Below are 19,943 nucleotides of genomic sequence, written 5' to 3'. Positions count from 1 at the left end.
AATGAAAGAAAACACTGTTCCCTCATTGTCATGTGACAAAATCCTGGAACTTCCTTCCTAACAGCAGCATGAATGTAATACTTGCAGTGCGGTGGTTCAAGAAGGCAGATCACCATCGCCTTCTCAAGGGCAACTAGGGATGTTTAACAAATACTGGCCTTGTGGATGATGCTCACATCCCATTCTGTAGGGTTTCTATGATTTCTATGATTCCCATGAACAAATGAAAAAAAGGTTGCAACAATTGTATGAATTAAACTGACACATGATTTCTGAGTGAAACCTTTTTTAACTGCTTATGCACCATAACAGAATTTAAAACATTAATATAATGCTAAAGTTTAGATAATAATGCTTCATTATATTGCAGTTTCCTCTTCCCGCTCAATTTAACATGATTAAAACTTAAAACAGTTCAACTTAGTATCATTTTCAACAGTTTAAAGACCTGTTACTGCAGATGTTGATCTGCAGCCAAATATTTGGCTCAACCCAGAATAAATTATCATTCTCAAATGGGCCATAAGGATATAGAAAATCTCAAGTCAGTGCAAGCAGTATGTCCGTGTTAAACAAAGTAGGGCAAGTTTGCGCTTTCTAGCCTGCTGTATATGGAACATGGAACTCACTGAAGCTGACAGACTGGAAGAAGTGGAGAAATATCCAACTGTCCGATACTGAAATCTTTCACTTTGATGAATACAAATAATTCACCTACCCAAAAAAAACAATAATTTAAACCAAATTTGCTTTTGCCATGATGTGAAAGTAAAACAATTGAGCCCACTTGAAGGTAGTCAGAATTTTCAAGGCATCTGGTCTTGTGGAATGATTAGGTTCCACTCTCAACAATGAAATCCAGAAAGAGCATGTCTGCTTTTGTGAGATAAGATAGCCTAATTAACTCTAGTAAGCGTAAATCGCTATCCATCTCGTACACGTCACTGGGCCTGCCTTTTAATCTTCTGTCTCCAATAATGCCTAAACAAATCAAAGTGTTTTAATTTCCAACAAAGAAGAAATTGCATTGTGTGCAATAACAGTTGATATTTACTGCTGACCTATAATGGGTTTTTTTGCATCCCACCTGATAATCACCACCAGTACTAAATTATGCTATTCCTGAGGAATACACGGAAATATATTTTTCTCCTCTATGACTGAAATTGAGTGCGTAACCTTTTTTAATGAGCTTTAAATGGTAACTCATCCAAAATAACATACAAATCACCATCCACTCAGGGATTCTAATTCTCTTCCCGCATCTAGTGGTGCACTAAAAAGACTCTCATCTGTTTCCATAGCTGGTAATGACCAGAACAGGTCTCCAGAATGTCATCAAGGGCTTATAGCTTGAGGGACACCACTCTACATCCAGCGTGGCTCACTAGGAGTCCTTCCCAGCCGTTGGTGAGTTTGGAAAGATTTTCAGGTTGACTCATTCAACCTGTTTGGCTCACTCAACCTGGTTTGACTGCATCATGAAAGCACCTTCCTTGAACATCAAGTCCTGGGATGGGGCTTGAAACCGGGGCTTCTGGCTCAGAGGCAGGGATGCTATGCACTGTGCCACAAGACCTCCACTAGGGAGTTAGGCTTGAGGAAAAAGAGGGAATGTTTGTCAAGCAAGGGGAGAACATTTTAACAGAGATCCTTCACATATTATTGAGAAATTATCTTTGCTCCCTTAATGATACAGTTAGTTAATCCACTGAGTCGTACAGACCAGAAAATTCACAGGTTTGCACCTTCCTCAGCCTGAATTAGTTGATTTGAACTGGGGTGACCACTAAGGTACCTCAGTTAGTATCAGGGCTGCTGGATTAAAGTGAAGAAAGCTAACCATATTTCCCAACCTGATCAAGGGTCACTTGTTGCAAAACAGAAAGGTACTGTTGGCCATCTTCAGTCACGTTTCTCTTTAGGTGTCCAGTGTACCCACTGGAGCACAAGGCCAGGTGATGTATATGTGAGAAGTGAATCAATCTCAGAGGCTCAGTCCCTTGCTGCCAATGGTTCTCTGCAAGGCGGTGGTGGGCGACAAGAGACATAAGACCAGAACAAATCAATTGAGAAAGCTTTATAATGTATATCTAGACATTTCTCTAAGCTCTGCTCGACTCCCACCTTTTGCAAGACTACGGGAAAAAAATAATTAGGAAGTGTTCTCCACTCTTCCAGACTTTCACCTAAAGCAGATTTAACCTCCATGTTCCATCCACCAGTAATTTTGTTAGAAATCAAATTTCCAATAACTATGTGCAGTTGATCATTCAGAAGCTATTTGTCAACTAAGAGAATTGATTAACTCATTTACAGTGATTAAGACTGCAAGTTTTGAAAGTGTTTGTGACTTAAAATTACGCAATTATAAAAATTAGCCAAGATGATTCCTCTGATATTAAACATGGTAAAATATCAAGTAACATTATTTCAAAACTAAATAATAGGATTTGGCTCCATAGGTTGCATTTATCAAACAATGAAGTGGCACAAGACAAAATTGTAAAGAAACAAAGAACATGAGCAATATATGAAAGTACCAACATTTAAAATTACTGTAATTGAGTAGACAAAAGCAAATAGAACAAAGAAGAAACAAAGAAAATTACAGCACAGGAACAGCTCCTTTGGCCCTCCAAGCCTGCACCAACCATGCTGTCCATCTGAACTAAAATCCCCTACCCTTCTGGGGACCATATCCCTCTGTTCCCATCCTATTCATGTATTTGTCAAGATGCTCCTTAAAAGTCAATATCATATCTGCTCCACTACCTCTCCCGGCAGCGAGTTCCAGGCACCCACCACCCTCTGGGTAAAAAAACTTGCCTCGTACATTTCCTTTAAACCTTGCCCCTCACACCTTAAAACTATGCCTCCTAGTAATTGACTGTTCCACCCTGGGAAAAAGCTTCTGACTATCCACTGTGTCCATGCCTCTCATAAACTTGTAGACTTCTCTCAGGTCGCCCCTCAACCTCCGTCGTTCCAGTGAGAATAAACCAAGTTTCTCCAACCTCTCCTCATAGCTAATGCTCTCCATGCCAGGCGACATCCTGGTAAATCTTTTCTGTACCCTCTCCAAAGCCTCCACATCTTTCTAGTAGTGTGGCGACCAGAATTGAACACTATATTCCATGTGCGGCCTAACTAAGGTTCTATAAAGCTGCAACATGACTTGCCAATTTTTAAATTCAATGCCCTACTCACTCCTAAACTACAGCATAAGAGTGTTAAAATTCATAGATAAGAATGAGGATGAATTTATTACTTTTCTTTTTTAGCATGGAACTTCTTAAATTACTTTTGCACAAAAGGACAGCCCAAGCTTTATGGCGATTTTGAAATTACACTGCGCTTTGCAGTCTAGTTTTATTTTGAATAATGCTGACATAGTCACAGCATTAGTTCTGTTTCTCCAAGCTAAATAATTTAGCAAGAGAATTCAACATTCAGACATTTGCTTTGAATATAATTGTAGGTCTTTATCTTACTGATTGATGTTCAGATCTTATTGGTAACCTAGAATGATGGATGTATTTTTGCGGATCAGTTTGTGATCTGGTAGCTCCCTCTTCTGGCTGAACTTAGGTTGCGAATGCTTTTAAGAAAATCATTGGTTGGTAGTTGACGGCGCCCACTGGAGCAGGCTAGGAGGAGGGTCAATACCCACAATGGGGAACCTGCCCCTTCGCTAATTCTTCATTCCTGAGCGACTTAAAGGTCAGTATCCCTGAGCCTACCAGGATTTAGTGGTGGCTAAGGGATTCTCCTGAACCTGCATGGGGTTCCTGTGCTTCCTGAAGTCTTCTCAACAAACCCCACTGATGCTGTCAACTCCCAGGGGGAATCCCTCTTTCTTCAGTATTTATTGCCCAATCTAGAGATCTGACATTAGGAACAGGGTACCCACTGAGAGCCAACCTCTAACCCTAGCTCTTCCATTCAACACCCCCCCCCCCCTCCCCCGCAATCCCTCTCTCCCCACACTCCTCAGCGACCCATTCTCGTGACCTCGACTCACTGCTGTTCAGGACGCCATCGACAACATCTCTTGAAGGCCTTGCCAGCAGCACCCATTGCTCCCAGTAGTGTTGCCCGTAATGGAGAGCCGCCAGCCTAGGAGTAGCCAGAGCTCTCAGCAGGTGAGATATGCATCCTTGGAGTCCCAAATCCCGGAAAAAGGCCTAACACCGGCCAGTTAAGGGCCTGATGGGTTTTCCACTCATTCTCCACCCCATGGTCAGGAATCGCATTGGGAACATTGGTCTGTGAATATAGTTGTTGTCTTGTGTGATGAGTTGCTGCTTTGTGAAATGAATTGGAGCAGTTTATCCTGAAGTACGTTGTTCAGCAATAGAGCTATGTCTTGGAGAAAAGAACATTCATGTCTTCGGAGCACCTTGTGAGCTGTCCAATTTTCAAAGGATTTTTCAAATGTTACCCTCTGAGTTTATAAGACCTAAGAGCAGAAGTAGGCCATTCAACCCATCGAGTCTGCTTAATGAGATAATGACATCTGATTAAATAACCCTGAACTCCACTTTCCCACCTTATCCCCATAATCCTTGATTCTCTTACTGGAAAATATAAAATATATAGAAGACATAAATGCTGTGTTCAAGGGGAACCTAGGAATGTTCATGAGTGCTTAAAAAAACAGAAGATATTGCCAATAGGTTAAATGAAGCGGGATAGTAAGAAGCTCATGTGGAACAATAGACCTGTTGGGCTGAATGGCCTGCTTCTGCAATTAATTTTATATAAAGTTGAAATTGGAATGCAAGAGTATAATTGATCACATTTCATGAGACAAATGGATGTTTATTTTGCATTCAAATAAATATAAATTGTAATAAATTATAAATTGTAACCAGCACACAAGGTATTAACATTTTGAGATCTTCTTGCAAATATTAGTTTTGTCTACCAAAAATTGTAAGTATTTACAGAGTGTTAAGCCAGAAAAAAGTCAATTGTGCTTCCCACATATAGATTACTAATTTTATGGACTGTCAGGTGTTCAGTTCATCTAAGTATATTACCGCATTATGCCAGCGATTTTCTTTCAATCATTATGGTAGATTGTTCATCAGGACACCACTCAGCTTATAAGATGTCTGAACATTCTGCATTCTCAGCGCTGATCAACATACTGCACTGTCCAACTATGCTGAATGTAGCAGTTTTATGGATCAGATTTTTTTTTTCTTGCAACGCCGCTGATAACAAAATCCAATACCACATAAAATCCTTATTTTTGCAATTGAACATGACCTGTGACTATCTTCTTTGGATCAATCGCCTTGTGTCATAACTGTTCTTGATGGGGCCTTCTCGTCAATGTGTTCCATATGGTAGATTGAATTAACTATTCCGTCTGGTTGGGAGAAGCCAAGAATCAGAGGCGTGATCTTAAAAGCAGAGTTTGACCATTTAGCATCGAAACCTAAGTACCCTTTTTCACACAAAGGGTTGTAGAGATCTGGACTTCTCCCACACAAAGGATTCTGAATTGGAGATTCCAAGATTGTGAGAATCTTTTTACTGGGTTAAGAGTATTGTGGGATATGGAGTTAAGGTGGGTAAATGGAGCTGTACATATCAGTCATTGTCATATTGAATGGCAGAACAGACAGGAGGCTGAATGGCCTACTCCTGTTCCTATGCTCTTATTTTTCATATTTTGTCAATTATTTTTCTCCTCTGCCAGCTACTCAAAGATTAGCTGCAGTTCTGTTTCACAAAGGACATGACCTTGTGTCATAATATTGACTCCATTCACCTTGAAGGAGGTCAATTTCCACTTGACTTGCTTGCATTTCCAGTTGCAAACCCTGTTCTCTTGTCAATAGATCCAATCCTTTGAGTGTTAGCTGAGGACCTAAACAGCACTGCTTTAGAGGAAGTAAAATAGTTGGTGCCTTGCTGCGCTGCATGATCTCAAGTTATTCCTGGTGGGAATTTTCACTGAACCTATGGATCAGATGCTCTATCCTTCCTGCCAGCATCTAACAAAGCAACATTAGGGATGGATCATCTTTTGAGTGGCAGAGCTCTGTTTTATGAATAAATATGATGTGTGACTAGCCAGTAAGGTTTCATTGTTTTCTATATTGGCAGGTTGAAGATGAGGACAGTGGCAACTACAGCATCTCTCAGTTCCGATTAATCATACCACCCACAAAGGATGGAAAGGAAGGTTTTGTAATAGAAGAGTACACTGGCGCTATCAAGACATCTATTACGTTCAGAAACATGAGACGATCGTACTATAAATTTGAAGTCATTGCAACAGACAACTATGGGACAGAATTGAGCAGCAGTGCGCAAGTTGTTGTAAGTACAGGATCTGCATTTGTTGAGTTGTTTTGCTTTACATTTAAATGGAGCATCTCCCATTCAAGGTGCTTCTTTAAATCAAAAATGAATGCCATGTTTTCGTCATGAGACTCACTGTATATTGTATCGTGGAATTCATTACAGCAATACATCTATCTAGAAATTAGTAAATCAGAATGAAGTTTCCACATTGGTTTAGTGTATTCCAAGTTAAATGAGTAGCCAGTTCAATTGTGTGTGCTCACCATTTCAATGGGGGTAGTGCTTGGGGAGGGGGGAGGATTGGGGGGGTGGGGGGAGAGGGGGGATTGGGGGTGAGGGGGAGCGGGGCTGGGGGGTAGGGGGGTGGGGGGCAGTGGTGGTCACCTGTTTTCTGTTACTTTAATAGAATACTTTTAAAAGCAGATTTTAATGGGACACTCCTTTAGTGCTCTTCCCATCAGTGAACAACTGTTAAAACTGCTTCGAAATAAATCATTAAGATAGAAATCAACACTGCCACTCCTACTTTAGCAATAGTTGCATCTGTAACAATACAAAGCAATGTACTGTGAACATAATACTTGCTGAGGATCTCTTTCAGGCACCAATTTAGGAGCGGATTAGATTGATAAAGTAATGGATTCATGAATGAAGCAAATGTTAGATTAAGTTATTTTGTGTTGTCATTTATTTCCTCCACCAGACCTGTCCTGCATTCCACCCCCCCCCCCCCCCCCCCCCCCCCCCCGCCTCCGAACATGGCAGGCAGCTTATTTGAAAAGCATTGGAGGCTTTCACTCCTGATTTATAGTCTTGTTGAGGCTCTGAAATCATGCCAGGTAATCAGTTCTGTGCCCAGCAAGAATGCTGAGAGAGGATGTTCTTCAATTGGGTTTAAGATTTCAATTCAGCACCTGCAACTTTTTTGGCCTTTGTCTAGATAAAACAGAATGCCATTTTAACCTTTCCATTCACTTTATGTTCAATGCAGATCATAATACACAATTGCAGTAAAACAAAATTCTATTCCTTCAAACTTGGGTGGATCTTTCCAGTGAATCAATATTACATAGAATATCCTGTGTGCACTCTTTCCAAAGTGCAGGCTTTCTGTTTAAAGTTGTTAATGTTCCAACGTTTATTTATTAGCATCACAAATAGGCTTACATTAACACTGCAGTGAAGTTAGCCTTGTCGCCACACTCCAGCACCTGTTCGGATACACTGTGGGACAATTTAGCATGGCCAATGCACCTAAGCAGCATGTCTTTCAGACTGTGGGAGGAAATCGGAGCACGCAGAGGAAACCCACGCAGATACGGGGAGAACGTGCAGACTCCACACAGACAGTGACCCAAGCCGGGAATTGAACCTGGGTCCCTGGCGCTGAGGCAGCAGTGCCAACCACTGTGCCACCATGCCATTCTGTATTCATTTGTGTGACATGGGCGTTGCTGGCTAGGCCAGCATTCGTTGCCCTTGAGAAGGTGGTGGTGAGCTGCCTTCCTGAAGCGCTGCAATCCATGTGCTGTGGGTTGACCCATAATGCAGTTTGGGCGGGAATGCCATGAGGTTGACTCAGCAAAATGAAGGAACAGTGATTTTTTCCAAGTCAGTATGGTGAGTGGCTTTAATGTTTTGAGTGTATTCAGGAAACAAATTAGGTGCAAGTGAGTCCTGGCTCTCTCTGATAGATTTGACGGTCTCTTTCGCTGTGTTTTATTTAAAACAGTTGATTGTCAGGTGAACTCACTCAGGCGTTTTCTTTTCTTGTAAATATAAACTGAATTGCAACCTTGTACAGTCCAATACCCAACACATATCCAATGTAACATCATGTACAAACCAAGACCCTGACTGGACAAACAGTTGGCTTACTAAAGCAATGTTTCAGATGTTTGGAAGTGTGGAGGAAGTGAGGGTGTTTGTAATGTTCTCCTATCAAAATGGTGAAAACGTTGCATCAAAATGGCCCATGCAATGTTTCAGTATGGATTGGGCAAGAAGCAGCAACATTTTATGACAATCATTAGAATACAGTTGCACAGAAACCATCGGCAAGGCGAGTCGCAATGCAATCTCAGAAATGGATGAATGAGCCACTCATTGGTTAAAACTGAAACTTAGCAATTGTTTGCCATAGCTTTCTGTTGTATATATTTACAATCAGTGAAACTTAAGTTGCTTTACTTGCCTTCAAACCCTGTAAGTTCACATGAGTCTACTTTTGGAAAAAAGTGTACATTTCTGTTCCCAGAAAATAAAGCAACAAATGACACCTGATCCTTTGGTGAATGCACTGTTTACCTCTGTTGCTGAGAGTCAGGACTTGAAAGTGGGACTGACATTCTTCTTAGAGAGCTACACAATTCAATTGATAGCAGGCAAGGTGACCCTAAATAGAGACGCAGTAAGAAGCTTACCCCTGAAGTGTTTTGTACCGGTAAATCTATTGTTCATGCTGCTTAATTCCACAGAATCCATGTGCACACTTCGGCATCCCTAAGCTTTGGGTTTGCCAACCTGCACCTCAGGTTTTCAGACACGTTATTGAAGTGTGTCCCTGTAGAGAGGGACTGTGGACTTCTTAAAATTCATTTATGGGGTGTGAGCATCACTGGCTAGACTCACATTTATTGCCCATCCCTAATTGCCCTTGAGAAGGAGGTAGTGAGTTGCCTTATTGAACTGCTACAGTCCTTGCGATGTAAGTACACCCATAGTGCTATTCAGGAGGCAGGTCCAGGGTTTTGACCCAGTGACAGTGAAGAAACAGTGATGGATTTTCAAGTTAGGATGGTGAGTGACTTGGAGGAGAATTTCCAGTTGATAGTATTCCCACGTATCTGCTGTCCTTGTCCTTCTAGATGGTACTGGTCATGAGTTTGTAAGGTGCTGTCTAAGGAACCTTGGTGAGTTTTTGCAGTGCATCTTGTCGATGGTATACACTTCTGCCACTGTACAACGGTGGTGGAGAGAGTGAATGTTTGTGGATGGGGTGCCAGTCAAGCGGGCTGCTTTATACTGGATGGTGTCAAGCTTCTTGAGTGTTGTTGGCACTGCACTCATCCAGGCAAGTGGAGAGTTTTCCAACATGCTTCTGACCTGTGCCTTGTGGATGGTGGACAGGCTTTGGGGATTCAGGAGATGAGTTACTACAGAATTCCTAGGAATAGAAAACAGAAATTCTGCAGGTGTAGACTTCTCTGTCTTTGATTTGGAAACTCTGAAACATGTGATGGATTTTCACATATGTCTCTTTCTGTTCATTTACCTTCCCATTGTCAGCATATCCTTAATAACTTGCAAACCTCAAATGCTCAATTTGTTTATACACATCGGAATACATTCTTAAATGTTATTCAATATATGTGTATATATATATAAAATATATGTATATATATACCTGAGGTTTCTATAAGGAAATCAGAAACTCTGAGAACATGATTTTATCCTTTTGCACCTGATGTTGTGTACTTTATAAACAGTGAAGCTCATGCAGCTTTTAAAATACAGCTGAATAAATCATTTAAAAAGTACTAACTGTGTGGCTAAGGCATCTGCAATAAAAAATTGTCATGTTAGAACGAACAGAATTGTATTTGTCCTTTCTAGGTATCCGTGGTCAATGAACTGGATATGCAAGTAATTGTTTCAAATGTTCCTCCTACTCTGGTGGAAGAGAACAAGGATCAGCTGATCGGGTATTGTGTAGTTTTCATATCTTAGAGTCTAAACATTTATTTGTATGAATAGAAAGAAGCAAGAGTTTATTTTAAATCAGTCCTGACATTTTAATTGTTTTTGAGGTATACAAAAAGTCCAGTGAATATAGCATATAAAATGCAAAAGGTGATCAGGAACTTCAATCAGATAAATTGCTTTAAAGAACATAAACCTAAAACCTTTGCTGGCCATTGTTACCTTAGGAAGGTTTTGGATCGTTTTATGAAATTATTTTGTCTGTTGTTTTAAAGGTGGAATGAATCTGGTTCCTTCAGCTGATGTTTCAAAGAGAATAGTACAAGCATTGAACATAAATAGATTAAGTGCATTAAGTGCCTTCGGACATTCCATTACATTAAAGGTGCAATATGAATATAACTTGTTAAATGGATTGTAATGATCCACAATATCACTTCAAGCCTGTGAATCACCTCATAAAATGCTACACCAATTCCATAGTAACCTTTGTAACTGATAAAATGCTGACAACAAATGCCATGTGGAACAAACCAAATTTAAATATTAAAAGAAAAACACTTTTGGATGCTTTGTGGTTTTCAAAGGTTGGTAATTTGTCAGTGACAAAGTGTTTCATGTTGGGGGTAAGAATGCAAATATGTTTCACATTTTAATCACTGATAACCTTTGAAATGTAAATATCCAAGCGTCGGCTTCTTGAGTTGTAACCCCCATCTCCCCTCACTGTTAGCTTTCTAAAAACAGTGTCTCATCCTTCGCTTCCCCATTTTCTTTAAGAGCTTGTTATTTTGGACCTTTAATTTCCTGTTAAACTTGCCACAGGGAGTTACTTTTTTTTCCTGTGTTTTTATTAAAATTTCCCCCAATCTCATTTTTCCGTGCCTCTTCATTTCTCTTTCACTGTCTGATTTAACATTAAATTCACCCTCATTCTAGGTTCTTCCTCAGGCAGCATTTATATATGTGACAGTGTTAGTAGGAGCTCAGTATCAGTAATGAGGCATTAACAGCAGCACGACAATATCAGCAGTGGGGCAATATTGAAGTGTGAGACAGTACCAGTATATGGAGCAGTATCAGCAAATGCGTGATATGAGCAGTGGGACGGTATCAGCAGCGGGGCATTATCAGCAGCGGGACGGTATCAGCAGCGGGGCATTATCAGCAGTGGGGCATTATCAGCAGCAGGACGGTATCAGCAGCGGACGGGTATCAGCAGTGGGCTGGGATCAGCATTGGGGCAGAATTAGGTCCCAAGCACATATTCTACTTTCGCTATCTCAGCTACTTTGACACTACAGCAGTGGGGTGGTATCAATAGTAGAGCAGTATAACATGGGAGCAGTATCAGCAGAGAGACATTATCAGCATTGGGGCCGTATCAGCGGTGGGACAGTGTCAGCATTGGAGCAGAATCAGCAGCGGGACAGTATCAGCAGCAGGATGATATCAGCAGTGGGACGATATCAGCATTGAGACAACATTAGGCCCCAAATACACATTCTATTTTCACTACCTCAAAGTACTTTCATACTTGTGCACAATCTATGCATATGAGCAAACCATGTAATGAAATCATATTTAATATGATTTAATGGATTACCAGCATGTAGTCCTTGCTATGTCGCACCTTGCCAAAATCAATATTTGCCAATGCTTCCTTTACTATTTATTACACAATTCACATTGTGAACAGCTAAAGGTTTCTAAAGGACTGCTGTCCTTCTTAGTCTGTGGAAATTTTGCATTTAAAAATGAGACCCGCGTGAGATTAGGTATAATAATATGTCGTGTAGATTCCTTACAGCAGTAAATTCCCTTTTGCTTTTTGACATATGGATTAAAAATTAATTCCCTGTCATTTTAAATTGTACTAATTACCTTGCTACATCCAAACGGAACCAAGTGCTGTGTTTCCTGCAAATATATGCAACTCTTACTGTTTTCCTTATGACCCATCTATATCCTTCACCGCTATAGTAAGCAGAAAATTGCAAATGCATTCACCAACTTTTCTTTGGTTATCTTTGACATCCCAAACTTAAATGCATTATCCATCTATCTCCTTGATTTGTTTATTAAGAAGCTTGGACCTCATCTGGAAATTCTTTCACCATCTGTGCAAAAACTGAAATCTTTAACTATAAAAATACAATACCAGTATATGTCCTTCACTTCTGTACTAAGGGATTTGATTTGATTTGATTTATTACTGTCACATGTATTGGGAAACAGTGAAAAGTATTGTTACTTGCGTGCTATACAGACAAAGCATACTGTTTATAGAGTACATGGGGGGGAAACGAAAGGAGAGGGTGCAGAATATAGTGTTACAGTCATAGCTAGGGTATACAGAAATATTCTTGCTTCCTCTTAGTGATGTTTGTCCAGTTGTTGAAGTTCTTTCAGACTCCATGCTAGATCTCGCAATGAGCACGTTCTGGTTGACCCTACTAAATCCCACAGTCCAAAGGTGATTTGCAGGGGTCTTGTGGGCCTCAGAGGCACTTTTTGTCAACAATGCTGCTGCCACAACTGCGGTGACCCAGTCAGTGAGATATCCTTGCTGTGTCACGGCAAATTAACAGCGAGTGGAATTGTACATAGCCTTGTCGTGGCGGGGGCAAGACCATAAAATGCAGCGAGCCGTTCAGAGGTCCATTGACTTCGACGGGACTGGAAAATCCCGCTGGCGGGTGGGGCCTTAAAATTCCACCCAGCCAACCATTTTTAACCCCTTGTGTTGAAACCTAGCTGTTAGAGAATGTGGAAAGAGAGAGAGAGACAGGTGTGCCAGCATTGATCAGCTTTCCTAACCCTGCGCTAATTCAGCTACTGCAACAGTGCATGTACCCTCAATGTTTATCTGGATTTATTAAAATATGCAATGTCCATGAAATTAAGGTATTTACTTATTTAAATATACATTAGGCCTTTGATGTTTGACCTTCACCTCCCTATCCTACCTCAAATGCCTCCACGTATAGAATCCGGGAATTCCTACATTGCAGAAGGAGGCCATTTGGCCTATCAAGCCTGTACCGACAACAATCCCACCTAGGCTCTACCCCAGAACCCCGCATATTTACCCTGCCGCTTCCCCCTGACACGAAGGGGCAATTTACCATGACCAATCAACCTAACCTTCTTTGTACTGTGAGAGGAAACTGGAGAACTTGAAGGAAACCCATACAGAACACAGGAGAACATACAAACACCACACAGACGGTGAGTCAAGGTGGGAATTGAACCTGGGTCCCTGGCGCTGTGAGGCAGCAGTTCTAACTACTGTGCCACCCAAGTAGTTTTAATAACTAAAGAGGCTTTGGTTGCGAAACATTGAACTTCCAGCTGCCTTGTCTCCAACAATGAGAGGTAGGCACGAATGTAAAGAACGTGCAGACAAAGTGCGATGCAAAGTCACCTACTTCTATTTTATTAAAATTGTGTTTTTAGAATTCTGGAACGTTATGTACAAGATCAGATCCCAGGTGCCAAGGTAGTAGTGGAATCCATTGGTCCACGCAGACATGGAGATGGCTTTCAGGAAGAGGACTATTCTAAATCAGATCTGATGGTTTATGCCATTGACCCCTTGACAAATAGAGCCATATCGAGGAATGAGCTCTTCAAGTAAGTCCAGTGCATTATCAAGTCTTTCAAAATTTGCCCAGGTTTTGTGTTTATCCGTAATTACCATGTGCGGCAGATATCTGTCTTCTGCTAAAAGTTGGCACAGTTAATTAAAGACCTTTTATTGTGGGGGACATCTGTATTAAACAGAAAAATTAGGGCTCACTGCTGCTGATTATTAATGTATGAATGTCTAATACATTTGTGTGATGTGCTTTGTTATTTATTTTAATGGGGATGTTATCCCGTTTACTGAGCTAATAGCAGTAGCTGAATGTCATTCGCATGTATTGTGTTTATATGGTAACATTACAGATTCTCTTATTCTTAAAGCAGTGCACGGATTATTATTTCGTCTTGCCTATGTATATTTAAATCTCCCCTACAGTGTCAGAAGTGGAAAAGATAGGCTGTGATATTTTTCATTCATTAGCCTGCACAATAAGCACTGACTTTTCACGTCAGCACCAGATGTGCCATCTGAGGTTTTTAACAAACTTCCTAAATGATGGTGTCTATCCAATCAAACAAGGGACCTCTTTCAGCAATGGACCTCTGAGAGCTGTCTGACTGTATACTCATTTGTAAACAGTTCAATATACTAGACACCCTTCACTGGATTTTTACAAAATGTGATGATTATCTTCTCTTCAGTCTCTTTTTTTTTTAATGAGACATGCATAGCAGAATTTTAAATGTATTGCAAACTTCAAATTCTTATAAAGGCACCGTGTCACATGAAGATGTTCTGGGAGGCTGTTCATTTGTCGACATTCAAGCATTTGTGATGTTTGTTCCTATGTGCTCATTAATGAGAACTGTGGAGGATGCTCTTTGCAATTGTTTAGGAATAGTGATGACAGAGATGCTCATTAAAACTAATAGAAAAGCAAAAAAAAAGAAGTTCAAAGCAGCAATTTTTACTATTTCCGCCCTCCTTCCCTACCACATGAGAAGCCCAGAGATGAGCATCTCTGCCACCAAGCCCTGATTGGCCAGAATGCCACGCGTGAAGCTAAAATAGAAATCCCCATAGATCAATTAACCTTGTGAAAGAAGAAGAGAATTAGCATTTTTGATTATTTCTGTTGAAATAAACATAAAATGGTGGGATTAACACCATGGAAGCTGCAAAATAAATTCTTCTTCCATCAATCCACGCCTCCAAATAAAGAGTTCTGACAAAGACTGTTGGATGTTGCACCTGTATGTTAAAGGTGTTATATAAATACAAGTGATTCATTACACCCCTGCACCCTCTGTTTCCACTTCTTTAAAAATGTACGATTTCTTTGCATTACTTTTCCTAATTCTTTCAACCACAAACGTATACTTTACACTTCTCTGTATTAAATTTCTTCTGCCCCCTCATTTCACCACTCCTTACTAACAGTTCATTTATATTTTTCACTTGTGCGTGAGATTTAGATGTGGAAGTCGCTAGCAAAGTTAGCACACGGCGCACATCCCTAATTGCCTTTTCAAACTTGGAATGAAGTAACATGTAGTGGCAATGACCTTTAGATTCCAGTAAGTAGCAGGAACGTGAAAGATGATTTTTTTTTTAAAGCCAAGTTAACACCAGTATTATAGACTGTGGCCGGAATGTTACGGCCATTCACGCCGGCGGGATTTTCCTATCCCGCTGCAGTGAACAGAGATATGGCTGGGCCCCAAATTCTCCGACCTTGCTGCACTGGGAGCGTGACGCGAACAGCCGGTAAGATCGCACCCTGTGTGTTCATGTTGTATATTATGATGACCTGTACACAGGAAGTGATGTCAGTAGCGCGGGACTCAGCATGTCAGAGCTACTAAAGAGCTCCAAGTCAAGCGTTTAAGTTGTTAGCCCTTTGTCATCATTTCTACACAACCCAGCAGCTTTACAAATATTAATTCCATTTTTAATATAAGCACCTTATTCTTCCATAATTCATTCATGTTTGTGATCGTTAAAGATTCCTGGATGGCAAACTTCTAGATATAAACAAAGACTTTCAGCCATACTTAGGACAAGGAGGTCGTATTCTGGAAATTCGCACGCCGGATGTGGTGGCAAATGTACAGAAACAGGCACAAGCTGTGGGCTACACGGAAGGTGCTCTGCTGGCTCTGGCTATCATTATCATCCTCTGCTGCTTACCTGCTATTTTGATTGTTATGGTTACCTACAGACAGTGAGTACACACCTGATGCACTTTTATGCGGTAACTAACACCTGTGATTTAATTCATTATATCTTGAATTGAAGTATTTTGCCACCGTGTCACCTTTAATCAGTGTTGGCTGGCCCAGTGATAGAGTACATTTGACTTGCTGTGTGCAGTTGAACTGAATTCAATTCCCTCCAAATTGGTTCTCAGTTTCTCCACAGCCATCTGGATGGCAAATCATTAAGCATGACTCGCCCACAGTAAGGGGAATTTAACAGTTGGCTCCTTGCAGCTTGTACATTGATGGAGCCATGGGCTGAATTTTTATCGTGGGATGGGGACTCCAATGTTGGCTTCGTCTTTGGGTCACCGCCCTGTATCACATCAGTGCCTGAGGCCTGACATGATTTTTTAGAACACAGGCCAGTCAGTGGCTGGATGCACTCTTGCTATCCAATTAGGAATGGAGGCTGGGCTCTTGAGGCTGAGGAGTCCACAGGAGAACCTCCTGAGCTGACATGTCAACAGCTCTGTCGTCAAAGGTGGGAGTTCCCAATGTAGGTAGGAGAGAGGGAGTCTCAAGCTGGAGAGGCTTTCTGAAGATCTCTTAAAAATTTACAAAGAGGACACAGCTGCCAACCCATGATTGTGGTGGGGCCCACCTTCACAGAGTGGCTTGTGGCTACAGGTGTGGCCATTTTGCACTTATGGCTTTGTGGTGAGAACGGGTGTTAAAATGGTAGATAGTGCTGGTCTGCCTGTGGTAGGCAATCTCTGTATATTGGCCAGGATTCGGCCTTATTGCGGGGGGTTTGTTTGCTGACTGAAAAATTCTAGTTGGTGTCTGCACAATGGCCTTAATAGGGCCTAGAGGAGCTTAATTGGCTACCCATCACTTGTGAGTAGGAAGCCAACAACCCACTGAAGCTGGCATGTTCAGAAATGGCTCAGACGTAGGAACATGCCGGCTGCAATTGCGGGCACATCTGCCCCCAGTACTATCTCTGCACTGGACAACTCCGAACAGTCTGATTTTTAACTGGTCTGACCAGTGTCTGGTACTGGATGACATCTATGTCTGGTATTTTGCGTCTTTGTACTCTTACCAAAGAGATGCATTGGAAGGAGCTAGTACTTGTTCCTTTCCCTTTCTGCTACAGCCTCAAACTGACTGGGACACAGAAAACAGAAGTTGATTTTCATATTTATTTTTCACTCTGCTCCTGCTCACTGTGTGTCTCAGTTACTTAGGCCTTTTCCACTCCCTGTTGTGCCCTCCCATCTCAAACCGTGATGGATCTATATGCATGATGATGTCATTTCCGTGAATGATGATATAATCTATGAATGTGATGACTCCACATTTGATGACCTCATTCCCCCATCCCCACTGCAGCAATGGCCGGTATTCTTGGGTTTAGGCAGTGTCATTTAAAAATTTGACCCATGATTGGTGTCACAGAGAAATCTAAACATAACACACAAGATGGGTAACGGTGGGGTGTATACATCCCAATTTTAAAATTTACTTTCAGGCATTGCTGGCAAGAAAAGCATTTTCTTGCCTATTCCTAGCTACCATTGACAAGGTGCTGACCTTCTTTGCAAACCAGCCTGAACTGCAGCCTGTGTGGTGATGTTGCTCCCCAGTGCTTTTAGATAGGGAATTCCCGGAATATGACCCAGCAAACATGATGGAATGGCAATTATACATCCAAGCGACTTGGAGGGGAAATTGGAGGTAATTGCATTTCCACGCACCAGCTGTGTTTGTCTTTCGATGTATGATGGTGACTGTGGGTTTGCAAGGTACTGATGATTCAGTAAAGAATATTCAAATACTATTTTTTCACTCGAATGCCTGGGTTGGTATAAATCCATCTATTTTCAGTCCCAGATGATCTAGAGTCATAGAGGTTTACAGCATGGAAACAGGCCCTTCGGCCCAACTTGTCCATGCCACCCTTTTTTTTAAAACCCCTGAGCTAGTCCCAATTGCCCACATTTGGCCCATATCCCTCCATACCCATCTTACCCATGTAAATAGAGCCAACTGACTGAGCCAAAGAACCATAGAACCCCTACAGTGCAGAAGGAGGCCTTTCGGCCCATTGAGTCTGCACTGACTCTCCAAAAGAGCATTCCACCTTGGACCTTCCCCTCTACCCTATCCCCATAACCCCGCATATTTACCATGGCCAATCCACCTAACCTGCATATCTCTGGACGCTAAGGGGCAATTTGGCATGGCCAATGCACCTAACCTGCACACCTTTGTACCCCTATCCTCTTGTAGCTAAAGAGACAGGCAGCCCAGTCTCACATAGTTGCAACTCCCCAACAGACCTTAGAAGTCTTGCAACATTGACTGAACAATGATGCTGCATGCTGGCTTTCAATTGACAGCACCTCAGGGCAGATGGCTTGAAATCTGTGTGCTTCCAATCTTCAGCACCGTACACCCCTGAATATGCTCTAACCTGTTTCCTGGCCTCCTAAATTTGCACGTGACTTTCCCTCCTTAAAATTTTCTAGCTCATCACAGATTATGCCCCTCACTGCACAACGAATTATCCCAGACTCACTCAGCAGCATCAGAGCGTCACATTTCTGATTCTGTTTCAATTTCATTTTATTTTATTTATAAAGCAATTTGCAGATAACGGCATTGTGTTCATTTTCTCTTTTGATGTAAGTCGGTGTTGCGCTGTTTGGCAATTGAATTTGCATGTCATGAGCACAGTTTGTTGACTCTCCGACTTGAAATAATTTGTAGGGGGTCAGAGTTTGGTTTGTTTTCAAGCACCCTAATACTGCGTTGAAGGGTGAAACTGAATAGTCGTGTTATTTTCTTGTTCGAGATGGTTTTTGGCTCAGCATCACTAATGGAAGTGATTAAAATGGTACCTTACGTATGAGCGCTGAAATTCTGAGACTCCTGCCAGCTCAAATCCTCACTATTGATGAGTGCAGATTATACAACCAGGAGATCTATGTTCCATCACTATCTCCAACCCGCATGTGTGCCTATGGCAGAAGCTCATAATTTCAGCCCTACTGTGCGGTCATTGATAACATGTGCACGGCATGAAATGAGTTCTTAACCGAAAGCACAAGAAATTGTTTAACAATATTCTTTCTTGTTCCTTCTCATTATTGCATTATATCAGATTTAAGGAGTAAGTACATGGCTTTTCTTTTAATATGGTTTACTAGTCATTTTATTTGTCAATGCACATTCTGATTGTATGTTAACTTTAAATACTTGTGACTTAGATAATGATCAATTTAATAAGAAATCTAGTTAGTCTGTGATGCAACATCACAGGCAAGGAATACATGATTACACATCTGATTATATCTTAACCTAATGTTTCATAAACTAACAATTTTAGAGTTCACATAAAATTTCATGAACAGTTAAATAACCTAAGTTGATAGGTAATAAATTATGTTGTAAATCAAGGAAAGTAACTAAGATTTATTTTTAGTGGTGTACAAAAAGAGCTATTCCATTTCTGGTTTGCTGATGTGTTGGGTTTATTGCCAATAGAATATGATTAACCGCAATCTTTATGCAGGTGAGATACATTTAAGGCTCCGGTTCAATGAGATGGTGCCAGCATAAGACATCCATTGCAAAATTACCCAGGAAATAGCCAAATTATTGTATTCTAATCAACAAGAACACACCCGCTTTCATTGTTATGTATTTAAAATTGCTTGTGAATGACAGAAAGCATGTAATTTTATGAAGAATGTGTGCTTTAATTAGAATCAATGGTTGGGCCACTGGGGTATGCTAACTCGCCATAATGGTTAGGCTGGTGGCTTTCTAGCCTGCCTGATTTTCTTCTCCATTCAGGTCAATTGCTGGCAAGTTACTCGCCGGTTTCAGGCAGAAGGCAGCAGTTGGCTGGATGGGGACGGGAGGCATGGTGTGAGGGGTTGGGAGTTAGGGAAATGGGGTTGATAGGAATCAAAGATTGAGTGACGATCAGAACAATGAGAAAGCAAAATAAGGTAGAAACAACGCTGGGGTAGGTTGAAGTAATGCCATGGATCATCACGATGACTTTACCTGGCTAATATTTTTGATAGACTAAGTCTGACATTTGTCATTCTTTC

The 19,943-nt window shown here is 41.2% G+C and overlaps 1 protein-coding gene across 1 annotated transcript in view; it reads left to right on the top strand.

The window, feature by feature from the left end:
* Positions 1-19,943, top strand: part of pcdh15b (protocadherin-related 15b) — a 655,691-nt gene that overhangs the window by 570,618 nt on the left and 65,130 nt on the right. The window contains exons 26-29 of the mRNA XM_078222925.1: positions 6,124-6,339; positions 9,940-10,028; positions 13,486-13,662; positions 15,621-15,839. Of these exons, the coding sequence (XP_078079051.1) occupies positions 6,124-6,339; positions 9,940-10,028; positions 13,486-13,662; positions 15,621-15,839 (701 nt within the window). The remainder of the gene's footprint in view (positions 1-6,123; positions 6,340-9,939; positions 10,029-13,485; positions 13,663-15,620; positions 15,840-19,943) is intronic.

The sequence above is a fragment of the Mustelus asterias genome, chromosome 11 (assembly GCF_964213995.1).
Source record: "Mustelus asterias chromosome 11, sMusAst1.hap1.1, whole genome shotgun sequence".
NCBI classification, from domain to species: Eukaryota; Metazoa; Chordata; class Chondrichthyes; order Carcharhiniformes; family Triakidae; genus Mustelus; species Mustelus asterias.
Note: the sequence above shows the minus strand (reverse complement) of the source record. Positions and strands in the feature narration are given on the sequence as shown.